Here is a 12,379-nt window from a genome sequence, read left to right on the forward strand (position 1 = left end):
ACCAGAGAGCCACTTAGAGTTGCCAGAGGAAAAGAGGGCTATTCACGGGTACTAGTAAAAATAGATACTAGTCATGATTCAACCAGAAACAGCTGGTTGAGTCCAGTAATAATTATCAGCTAATAGAAAGTACTTCTATCAGCCAAATTGGAGTTTCATGCTCCCCCTGAAGCCCAACATCCTCCCAGAAATTCTGGGTATTCGACTTTTTCCGGGTTTACCGGAAATGTATTTATAATTAATTCTGTTGTTTCTCAGAGCCTCAAACACCTCCTCCAATTGCTTCTAACACATGAGCCAGGACTGTCAAGACTGCTATAAATACAACCTATGCCAATCAAACTGAGTGCTGGGGATTAGGCTTCTGTCAGTTCAATCTCTCTCACTTCTCCTCCTCACTTCAGTCCTCACTTCAGTCCACATTCCATACAGCATTTCCCCCCAATGAAAGCTTTGTCCATTGTGGCTTCTGTTATCCAAAGAGAAGCCCAGAATGGAAGAGCACCTCTTCCTTGTGTCCAGAGTTTTTATAATCTCTTCCACCCCTTTTGGAATGATTTCCTGTCTTCCTGCATGGCTTATATTATCAGGCCATTCTTTATAGCCCATGTGTCTTGCTGAATCAATGTTAGACATAACATTGGAATAGATTGTGTCTGGGTTTTGACATTGGGTGGTTAGTTCTGAGGAAAAAGAGTTCTCAAAAACCAGGGAGAGGGACATCATCTCAGGTGTATTGAGTGATCTCTAAGAAGGTTGAGGAGAATGTCTCTAGAGTCCTGAGTAATTCCAGTCCAGTTTAGGTGTTAAACTGGTGAAGAATGTTGTATAGTTTATTACTCCAAAAATTGAAACTGGAGTGCGCTTTAAAGTCAACTCAAGTGAAATTTAAACATGAAAATCACAAATAAAAACAAGCCTGTCATTGAAAACAAAGATCTAGCATCCTGAAGTGAATTTAGCCATACCATCTAGAAGAACCAAACCTCTCTTGTGTTAATATATATTATGAACACATGAAGCTGCCTTATATCGCATCAGACCCTTGGTCCATCAAAATCAGTATTGTCTACTCAGACTGGCAGCGGCTTTTCAGGGTCTCAGGTAGAGGTCTTTCACATAACCTACTTGCCTAGTCCCTTTAACTGGAAATGCCGGGGATTGAACCTGGGACCTTCTGCATGCCAAGCAGATGCTCTACCACTGAGCCACTGCCCCTCCCCAAGAAGTGCCTACTCTCTGTTTGTTTTTGGAATAGTCTAATACCTTTTTGAAATCCAAGTTTATCTGCCTAAACCCTCATCCTGCCTTTCTGTTGTTTTCAACTTTCCCCACAAGCCTCTGTGCTCTATCAAATTTCTGACAGACCTAATTTCCCAGAAAAATCCACATCTCCCTTTGATCCATCACAGTCACTGGCAACCAAGATCAAATTGATTCATGCCACAGTATTCCCTGTGCCTATATATGGGTGTGAAAGCTGGAAAGCTGACAGGAAGAAAATAGATTCCTTTGAAACGTGGCATGGGAGGAGCTTTACAGATGTATTTCTTTTAAGTTTACACACACACACACACACACATATATATTGTATTTTAAATTATGAAGATTGCTGTATGGTTTTTTTGCTGTTTGTTTTATTTTGCTGTTGTCTATTTTATTGAATAAATGATTTTTAAAAAAAGAAATGTGGTGTGGGAGGCAAGTTTTACAGATACCGTGGACAGCCAAAAAGAACAAATCAGTGGGTTCTAGATCAGACCAAGCCTGAACTCTCTCTAGAAGCTAAAATGTCTAAACTGAGACTATCTTACTTTGGTCATCTTATGAGAACAAGAGTCTCCAGAAAGGTCAATAATGCTAGGAAAAGTCGAAGGTAGGAAAAAAAGAGGAAGACCCGACAGGAGATGGATTAACTTGATAAAGGAAGCCTCAGTCCTCAGTTTGCAAGACCTGAGCAAGGCTGTTAACAAGAGGACATTTTGGAGGACATCGATTCATAAGGTCACCATGAGTCAGAAGTGACTTGACGGTACTTGACACACACAGGTAATTTCGGAAGCAAAAAGTAGGGAATAATGGCAGAGCCAGGGTTGAAGGCAACTGGGCAGTTTGCATTGCAATACTGGGTACCCAAATAGTATGAGCAATTGGTTCTTGTAGGTTATCCGGGCTGTGTAACCGTGGTCTTGGAATTTTCTTTCCTGACGTTTCGCCAGCAACATACCATACCCTCATTAGCACATTATCTTGATACTTACAGGACAATACTTTTGCAGGACAATACTCAGCTCAAACCCAACCCCTTTCTGACTATATATTACTCTTCCTACACCCTTGACACTGAGAGACACTGTCCTTCAGTGCTACTACTCTGAAGATGCCTGCCACAGTTGCTGGCGAAACGTCAGGAAAGAAAATTCCAAGACCACGGTTACACAGCCCGGATAACCTACAAGAACCAATGAACTCTGACCGTGAAAGCCTTCGACAATATTTAGTATGAGCAATGTTAGAGAGGATTTCTGTGTTCAGTAGCTAGATAAGTTTATTGTCGTACCCACATGGTCATACAAGCATAAAATCAAAAGCAGAAAGATAAGCATAAAATACAAATAAACTGTGCAGCTATAAAAATAAAATGCCAACAGTGGTCATATTCAGAATAGAACCTAAAACTACACTATGACCAAATGTCCATCAAGGTTAGTGAGTAAAATATATTTTTCCTGGTTTTAAAAGGGTAGGAGCTTAGCATCCTGAGAGAGGGCCTCCTCAATCATGTTGTCAATACTTTGGAATTCCCTTAACAGGGAGATTAATCTGTCGCCCTCTATCATTGTCTCCCACCACTGAGTGAATGATGTTTTTTTTCCTATTGTTTCGCATACCCTACGTTGCTCTTATTGGCCCACCTCCCTGGTTTTTTTTATTGTTGTTATGTTTATAAATCTGTACAGAATTCTTTAATTTTTAATCCTCTTTAATATTTTAAATGTTTTACTGTTTGCCAATTTCTGGGGAGAGGGAGAGGCTTCATTCCTTCTCTTTTCTGCCCACTCGAATGCTAGAAGGAAGCACATACAATGAGCAGAATGAGAGATTACTTGAGTAAATGGCTATACCAATCTAATAAACGTTGGAGGGTGTGTTGCACAGCAAATTGAAGAGACTCTCAACGACTAGCTTAATGAATAAGGAAACAACTCCATGAAAAATGTAAACCAGGTCCACACCAGTTTGGCGGTCACCATTTGCATAAGAAGTCCTAGAAATGATAGATTTCTGTCATATAATTGAAGTACCTATGAACAACGAATATTAATTGGTGTTTTCATTTTTCCTCTTCTTAAAGAGTTCCCTATTGTTTAGCTCAGGCTTCAGAACAATAATGTAAATTTTGGGGGTAAAAATGCAAACCAATAACCCAGCACCAGAAACTAAGATGGAGAAGATCTCCACGGCCACCATGGATTTCCCCTTGGTGCTCAGGTAAGTTGGGATAAAGGATAGCCAAACACTACAAAAGATCAACATGCTGAAAGTGATAAATTTGGCTTCGTTGAAAGTGTCTGGTAACTTCCTGGCTAGAAAAGCCACGATGAAGCTGACAATTGCCAGGAAGCCCATGTAGCCCAAGACACAGTAAAACACTGTTGCTGAGCCCTCATTACATTCCAGTATGATTTCCTCATCCCTTGAGACCATGTCCATATCTGGGAACGGAGGGGAAGTACTTAGCCAAAGAACACAAATGCCCACTTGAATGAGGGAGCAGGAAAGCACAACAGAATATGGCAGTCTTTTCCCCATAAATAGCCTCATCCTAGATCCTGGTTTGGTAGCAATGAAGGCTAAAACGACAGTAATGGTTTTGGCCAGCACAGTAGAAATGGCTACTGAGAATATGACACCAAAAGTAATTTGTCGGAGAAGGCAGGTCACCTTTCCAGGCTGCCCAATGAACAGCAAAGAGGAGAGGAAGCAATAAACAAGGGAGATTAACAGGATATACGTAAGGCTTCGGTTGTTGGCTTTGACTATGGGACTGTCCCGGTACTTCACAAATGTCCCAAACACCAAAACTGTGGCCAAAGAGAAGGAAATAGCCAAGGTAGCTAAGGTGATACCTATTGGTTCTTTGTAAGAAAGGAAGCTTGTATCTTTGGGAACACAGTGATTTTGGTAATTGTTGGAATAATGATCTTGTGGACATTTGATACAGGTATCCATGTCTGGAAAAAAAACAAAAACAAACAAACAAAGGAGATGCTATTTAAGTGTTTCAATACAAGATGACCTTGGTGGTCCCTTACAACTCTATGATTCTATGATTCTAAGACATTTCCTTTATGAACCTTCGTTAAGTTTCATTCTCTCATCCTTAGCCCCCAACTGCAATATGGGAATTATTTCTAGACTACAGAGGAGCCAGCATGGTGTAGTGGTTAAGAGTGGTGGTTTGGAGCAGTGGACTCTGATCTGGAGAACGGGGTTTGATTCCCCACTCCTCCACATGAGCAGCGGAGGCTAATCTGTTGAACTGGGTTGTTTTCCCCACTCCTACACATGAAGCCTGCTGGGTAACCTTGGGTTAGACATACTCTCTCAGCCCAACCTACCTCGCAGGGTGTCCGTTGTGGGGAGGGGAAGACAAAGTGATTGTTAGTCGGTCTGAGTCTTTCTTAAGTGGTAGAGAAAGTCAGCATATAAAAACCAACTCTTCTTCTTCTTCTAACTTCTGGTTAGACTGGAGTTGGTTTTTGAATCAAAGCTCCCGTCCCCATAGTGGGCTCATCATTGGATTGATTCTCAATCTGTTAAGTACCTAAAGAGAAATTTGCCATTCTTTCTTGTTTTTAAACCATTGTTTCCCCCGAGGAAGCGAGAAACTCAGGAACATATGGGTATTGTTTCAAAAGCTAAGGAAGTCAAGGGAGTTTCCTGTGTACTTTGGTGATTCTGTTTCTCAAAGTTTACCAGTTTTAGTGGAAGATCTTCAAAGCCAACCAGCAATTGCACAGGGGGAGAAAATCATTAATGCGATGTATCCCCGTTTTGTTAAGAAGTAGACTCCCTAGCCCACATTGTTTTAGCATGTTCACAAAATAATATTGAATGAAATAAATGTATCACTCCCTGGATAAAACAGCTAATGACACTTTCTGAGAAGGGGATACTGAGTTTGAGTTATCTGCTATCAAATAGATTGGTGAATTGTGTGAGAGACATGGCAACATTTCTCTTTATAGTGTCAAGAAGCAATTAATCTCCATCCCCCCACCCCCGTTTTTAAAGTGTGAAAAGGCAGGTGAATAGCTAATGGCTGTTGTTAAATCTAGGGAAAGGAATTAATGGGATGGAGCAGAGGAAATCTGGTCCTCTCTAACACTGGCTCATTTAACAGGATGAGTAAATGATTATTGGGGTTAAGCTTGTACAGCACATGGAACGCTCAAAGAAGTAGCATTCAAACAGAGCTAGATTTTCAATAGTGGCCAATACAACCTGCTTTCATGAATGAATCTGAAGACCACCCCCAGGACAACAGTGAGGGCTGTACTGTATAAAAGTCTGAATAAGTGATGTCTGTCTGAATCACAGAATCAGCCTAGCTGAAGCATTCTGGGCAAAAGAAAAGAAAAATGCCCACCAGCATGGCCTGGAATTCTTGGATGATGAAGATGATGATTTGCCATCAAGTCACAACTGACTTATGGCAACTTCTGGTGAAGTTTCCAAGGCAAGATATTTTGGAGGTGGTTTGTGATTGCCTGCCTCTGCATCATGCCCCTGGTATTCCTTGGAGGTCTCCCATCCAAATATTTGCCAGGGTCGAGGCTGAGAGTTTCCATGGCAGAGTGTGGATTCAAACCAGGCTCTCCCAGATCCTAGTCTCCTTAACCACTATTTGGGAATATTATTAACCAAGGAGAAAACCAACAAGTGGCAGGCATTCCCAGATGCTCCAGATAACATAATGTATACTACATCCTTAAGATTGTTCTTTTTGAATATATCATATTAGAGTATATGTTTGACATTGGGTCTCCTACCCTTCTTTTCAGAGATCATTCCTTCCGGACATGGAACACAATCATAGCAGCAAAATTTCTCTCCCTCCTTCTTTTTCCTGATGTAGCCAGGACTACAGTTTTCACTGCAAACAGAAAGAGGCACAACCTGTCCATACACAGAAAGGGGTTTTAGAACCTAGTACATTGAGAAGAACAGGTCAGAATATCCAGGGTTATTAACAGTGGAGTGACAGCGGGTGTAGTGGTTAGAGTGTTGGACTAAGATCTACAAACACAAGTTCAAAATTCTGTCATAGATGTCATGCAAGAACCATAGATCAGTCATCCTTTCTTAGCATAAACTACCTCACAGAGTTGTAGTTATTTGAAGGAAAAATATCTAAATAAAAAGGAATGGTAAAAACACATATTTTACTGTTTCTTAACAAATTTCAGATCACCTGGGATGTATTAATAATGCACAAAACAGCGACTGTGATCATTAAAATGGTATGCTGCCTTTCAAGCCCCAAACATATTACTACTTAGATGCATGATAAAGGTGCTTTTATGGCAAACATCTTCGTTTTGAGTTGTTATTAGATCAATAAAGCACAAGTTATCTTTAGATCCTGCATAAAAAATCTGCAACTAAAGATATGCATCATTGTTAAAAGACCAGCTACAAGTAATTGGTTACAATGCAAAAAAATGCACTGGAACACATGAAAAATACAGTACCTTGCCCTATAAGCAGGTTTTAAGGATAAGAAGCCACTGCGCTTATAATGAAGACTGTTCTCGTGAATCAAAACATCTTAATGAGCAGAAAAATAGTGGAATGTATTGATGCTCACATTGGGGTTTGCAAACGAAGTTCAAGAATGGTCTTTTCTATGTAATTTTTGTAATCTTTTTTTTTCTTTCGGTCTATGTAAATCTATGTATTGTTTTTTCATTCTTAATTTCTGGTGTTCCTGTTTTTTTTTTTTTTTGCACTTTTTAACAATAAAACTCTTTAAAAAAGGAATCAAAACATCACATTGAAACATATTATACAAAGGTGACTGAAGAATGTGTTCAGGTGTACCTGACTAAAAGCAGTTCATTAAAAAATGGAAAAACATCATGTTCAAGAAAGAAGTAAAAAAGAAAATCCATATTTAAATACTGAATATCCATGGCATCCAAGAATGCCAACTTAGACCTGTCATAGCATGCAAAAATGCTATAAAAATTGCCAGGTTTGCAAACGGTGATACTTTTTATGTTAACATAACAGATGTTCACTGAAAGATTTATGTGGAGCAATTCCACCTTGGGGTAGTTGTGTTATAGTTCCCTAAATTTCATTGATCCAATTGTAAGAAGAAAATATATACTCCAATATTTAACTATGTGTAACTGCAAATTTGGTTTATTGTGTCACATATCTCAACAATAATTTGGGGCAGTTTTGTTATAGTGATCCTCCCAAGCAGCTCTACTTAGAAGGAAGCCCCATGGTATTAATGGGACTTACTTCCTAGAAAAGGTCCTTACAAGTAAAGCTTTAGAGCGGGGGCCACCCAGCTTTTCAATTGGTGAAAAAGGAAGGCAGGTTTCTTTTTCACCAGTCAGTGCTGGGGATTGTGGAACTTGCATGGGGGTGGGGGAAACCATTTGCGATGTAGGGTATACAAAGGAGGAGAATTGAATGGACTTGAGCAATAAGGCTAACAGGAACCAGCCAATGAAGTTAAAAGTTGACTGTGACCTCATCCCATGCTTCAAGTGCTGGTAGAACTCTGGAAAAAAAAAACCTCTTTTGAGTTCTTCACACAAAAGCATCTGCTTCTGAGACCCACCTGGTTAAAGGTTCTATGCCACACAATTTTATTGTCATCAATTGTTAATTCTTTGCCAGGAGGAGCCCAAGGATCAAGTCTTCCTACTTTTACTCTAATGAAGGAGCCATTTGGGAAAGTGATCCAGTTTGTAACATCAAAATCAGCTCTCAGTTCCCTATTTTCATTAAAATGCATAGTGTCACCAGCACTGTTATTGAATGTGATGTTCCTTAGAAAACGATGCAGCTGGTGGATAGAGAAAACGAAATAAAAATGGTTATGAGATTCAGATTATTTCATATAGTTATCATATAGTCACTTCTTCCTAGTGAATACAAATTAAGAGAAACATGATAAATTATAAACTTCAATTTGGAAATCTGAAATGTGTGTGTGTTAAGTGCCGTCAAGTAGCTTCCGACTCATGGCGACCTTATGAATGAAAGTCCTCCAAAATGTCCTATCTTTGACAGCCTTGCTCAGATCTTGCAAATTGAAGGCTGTGGCTTCCTTTATTGAGTCAATCCATCTCTTGTTGGGTCTTCCTCTTTTCCGGCTGCCCTCAACTTTTCCTAGCATGACTGTCTTTTCCAGTGACTCTTGTCATCTCATGACGTGACCAAAATACGACAGCCTCAGTTTAGTCATTTTAGCTTCTAGGGTCAGTTCAGGCTTGATTTGATCTATAACCCACTGATGTGTTTTTTGGCAGTCCATGGAATCCGAAATACTGGGTTGTAATACAATACCTGCCATGGTTGCAGGTTCCGAAGCACCAACTGCTCTCCTTTCAGCAATGGTCTCTGATTGGATCTGGAAAGGTATACTGCCTGCAAAGCATGTGCCGCAGCATAGACAGCATTGTAGGTATTGTAGCTGTGGCCAGTCATGCTCATTTCAAAGAAAATCCCAGGAAGAGTCTCCAGCTTCTCCTCACCTGTGCAAGTGTTCTCGCTATCACCATGAATGCTGGAAACTTTCAAAGAACAGCTGAATGTCTGCTCCCAGAAGTTCTGGATAAAACCATCTCTTTTTGCCCAGAAGGGGTTTATGGCTTGAAGAAATTTTTGGAAACTTGGTGGCTGATTGGAGTGAACTGAGAAGGATATGGTACCATGGAAGCTTTCTATATCCCAAATCCTTTGTATGGACAGGTATTCAAAATCCCATTGAGATGTAACAATCCATACTTTGTGCAAAGGTGGAAATGCGATCAAGGGTGCTAGAAACAGCAGCAATCTCAAAATGAATGGGGATGGATGTTCTGCATAAAGAAAGCATACAGTAGCTTTGTTGTCAAAAGCAACCAAAGACATTTCTGCCTGTCTTAAAACAGAGTCTGTCAAATCATCCAGATAAGTCATTTTTGGTAATCTCAGAGCGAAAGCAAAGCAGATTTCATTTTGAGACAGCAATGGTACCATCGTTTGCAAAAACCTGTCACCCCTGTCATCATCCACAGCTAAGAGCCCAATCCATTTCCAGTTGAAATGCCGAAGTAAGCGGATAACTCCCATGTACTGATAGGCTTCCTTTGGGACCATCTGGTACAAGGAAGAGAACTGAGTTTCATCACTCTGTGCTGGGGAAAATGATCCATAAGCGAGCTGAAAGAAAACATGTAGGTATATTTTTTCCAGATGAATTACTACAGATTGTTCAAATGTATGTCAAAAATATGCAAGTTCCCCACTTTATTTTATGCGACCTACTTGTATCACCTTGTGGTTGGCAATAATGGTGGCCATGTTTACGGACGTTTCAGAGTCAAGTCCTCCAATAACAGCTGTCAGAGTTTTAAAAATGGCACACTTGTAGTTGGGGACAAACTGCTGCTGTGTGGAAAGCAAACTCAGGATGGCTTTATTGGTCATCCTTGCATTAAAATAGCTGTTGAGGATGCGGACACCCAAAGTAATGTTTGGCAAGATGAGGGGATTCTCATTAATCTCCTTTATAGCAAATGCCAAGGCCAAGATGTGCTGGTAGTTCTTTGGCTCTGATCTGTAATTAGAAGCACAAGCTGTTCAAAGAATCACCCAAAGTTTATCTGGGGTAGTTCGGTGGTGAGAACTGGAAGAGAGGTTTGAGGAGAAATCTCCATACTTCTGCATTTCTCTGGGGAAGAGAGGTTGTTTGATCTCTAACTTTCCTCATAGCTAGCCAGCAGAGTCTGAATAGTAACATATCTAAGAAGTTCTGGGAACTGAAAGGAATTTGTGAACTTAAGAACTGTAATTCTCTAATAACTAAACCATCTAAAATCTATGCCTTCTCAGAAGTGAAACTTATAAAACAGCTCTAGTTCTATGCTTGTACTACATAGTTTCCCCTCCAAAACCATCCTTTGTAAAGTGTTTAATAAATCTGTTTCTTGTTAACTTAAAAACGCCTCTGTCTTCGGGAGTGTGAGTTCTACAGTCTACAGTTCTACAGTTCTACAGTCACTGGATTGATGATTTGGGCAATGGGGAATGGACCCACATACTTAGCACTGAGTTTGCAGGTTGGAGGCAGGTTGGAGGCAGCTGGTCGCCAGGCGGCAGAGCGCAAGAGCAGTTGAGCCGGCTCTTGCGGTGCGGTTTCCCTGCCTGCCCCAACCAATCAGCTTCCTCGAACAGGTTCAAAATGAACATTTCGGGTTCTGGGTGTGTGTGTGGAGTGACTCAGCAGATCAGACGGAGAAGGTCTGTCTGCCCTGCATAAAAGCAGGGATTTTGCGGCGACTGGGCTCAGTCGTCGCGACTTTGTCCCATCCCTCCCTCCCTCTATTATGAAATGTTAAGTGTTCCTTGCTTATGTCACAACTGGGCAATGACGCATGAGGCTGGATTTTATTTTGGGGAAAGCGGCCTGTGTGCCCCTTTCCCTACTGTGGGGGATCCCACTAAGGGATTTGATGGAGAGGCTTGTGGTGAAGCAGTCTCAGCTTGGGGGGCTAATGGTTAGCCTCTCCTCAGTGGCAGGGGATCACCAAGTGGCTGAAGCCCAGGTGAGTCCCAGCACCGCCATCCCAGCTACCCCCAGCGAGCTCGCTGGAGGTAGGGTTGGCTCTACGGTCCGCATTGGGGTGGGAGCATGCCAAGATCCAGCACTTATGCTACGCCAAAAGAGTTTCTCATTGCTGTTGCCAACACAGTTGTGGCCATTTGTCCAATAAAATTTTCCTTCTTAATAAAATGTTCCTTTAGCAATACTAGTGTGTGGCCTGATTCTCTGGTCCTCCCCCATTTCAGCCCTGGGTCAGCAATCCCACAACCTCCAAGGAGCAGATTAATAGCCAAAACAAAGAGACATTTTTTAAAAAGATCATGAATAGATAAAACATCCATTGGTTTAAAAGGGCGTTATTTTTTACACCCGTGTGGTGTAGTGGTTAAATGTTGGATTAGGATCTGGGAAACTCAGGATCGAATCCTCACTCTTCCAGAGAAGCTTGGTGGGTGACCTTGGGCCAGTCATATACTCTACCTCACCAGGTTGTTGTGAAGATAAAATGGAAGAGAAGAAAAGGATGTAAGCCTCTTCGGGTCCCCATTCTGGAGAAAGACAGGGCATGAATCAAATAAATCAATAAATTTTAGAAGTGTTTGGCTTTTCTATAGAGGGTCAACAAAGAAGATACTGATTAGTTGCAGAGAGGGAGATTCAGGGTGAAATGGGAGGTTTTGCCTTGGATTTGCCACTCTCTAAATGCACATTTCCCCCATCAGAATTCTCAAAACTTATTGTATAGTTCTGAGAATTTTCTGGGGGAAATGTGCATTTAGAGAGCGGCAAATCCAAGGCAAAACCTCCCGTGCGTTTTCGCCCTCAAAATCTGAGGAAAAGCATTCTTGCACGCTGACTTTAGCCTCAAAAGTGTGGTATGCATGTTTATATAAGTAAAAGGGGGAAATTATAAATTACTTACATAGGTTCATTAATCAACATCTGTGCGGGTTGCTTCTCAAAAGAAGGTGTCTCATGTACTATGAAGACCTGAGAGACAATCCCACCAACCACAAGGTCACCAGGTTGAGAAAATTCGTGAGACAAAGGAAGAGGATCCACTTCTGCAGTGCAATTAATGGAATGCTTCTTGCACACACTACAAGTCAGCAGTACAAGCAGCAACAGTAGTACCAGCAGCACTCGAACGACAAATCTTCTCTCCCAGTTATCGGTTTCCATGCCTCTTGACAGCACTGAGTGCTTGATAATTCAGTATAAAAAAATAGCGTGGAAAAGAGGAAAAATAGCCTCTGTCCCCAGATACACACTAAGATCACCTATACAGTGCAAGTGAGGCGCACATATTGAAGCTTTGCAGATGAAAACACTGGGGAGGGGGGTGTCTGCCACTCTAAATGAGAGAACAAAGTGAGCCATGGGGGGAGAAAACACCTTGCAGCAGAAGAAAGTGTGGACGTCTATTTTGCATAGTGCAACTCATCAGGAAATTATTCTGGTTCTGACCCATGCCAAGACTTTGGTTGTTGACAGGGTATAAGAGGCAGCAGCTGACTCCCAGGATTTGAGGAATTTGCCTCT

The 12,379-nt window shown here is 41.3% G+C and overlaps 1 protein-coding gene across 1 annotated transcript; it reads right to left on the reverse strand.

Moving 5' to 3' along the window:
* Nucleotides 1-3,321: 3,321 nt before the first annotated feature.
* On the reverse strand, nucleotides 3,322-12,019 carry LOC130490508 (vomeronasal type-2 receptor 26-like). The gene is made up of 6 exons (XM_056864333.1): nucleotides 11,760-12,019; nucleotides 9,559-9,850; nucleotides 8,596-9,453; nucleotides 7,865-8,092; nucleotides 6,057-6,183; nucleotides 3,322-4,235 (listed from the first exon to the last, which is right to left on the reverse strand). Exons 1-6 carry the CDS (start codon nucleotides 12,017-12,019, stop codon nucleotides 3,322-3,324), a joined length of 2,679 nt encoding a protein of 892 aa, XP_056720311.1.
* Nucleotides 12,020-12,379: the final 360 nt, after the last annotated feature.

The sequence above is a fragment of the Euleptes europaea genome, chromosome 18 (genome assembly GCF_029931775.1).
Source record: "Euleptes europaea isolate rEulEur1 chromosome 18, rEulEur1.hap1, whole genome shotgun sequence".
Taxonomy (NCBI): domain Eukaryota; kingdom Metazoa; phylum Chordata; class Lepidosauria; order Squamata; family Sphaerodactylidae; genus Euleptes; species Euleptes europaea.

Excerpts from the sequence above, each read along its gene's own strand:
- LOC130490508 (XM_056864333.1), bottom strand. The coding sequence starts at position 12,019 with ATGGAAACCGATAACTGGGAGAGAAGATTTGTCGTTCGAGTGCTGCTG. Across the intron at positions 9,454-9,558 it reads CCAACCACAAGGTGATACAA|CTCGCTTATGGATCATTTTC; the intron begins GTAGGTCGCATA and ends GTTTTCTTTCAG. Across the intron at positions 6,184-7,864 it reads GGCATAGAACCTTTAACCAG|GTTGTGCCTCTTTCTGTTTG; the intron begins GTGGGTCTCAGA and ends GTGTATGGACAG.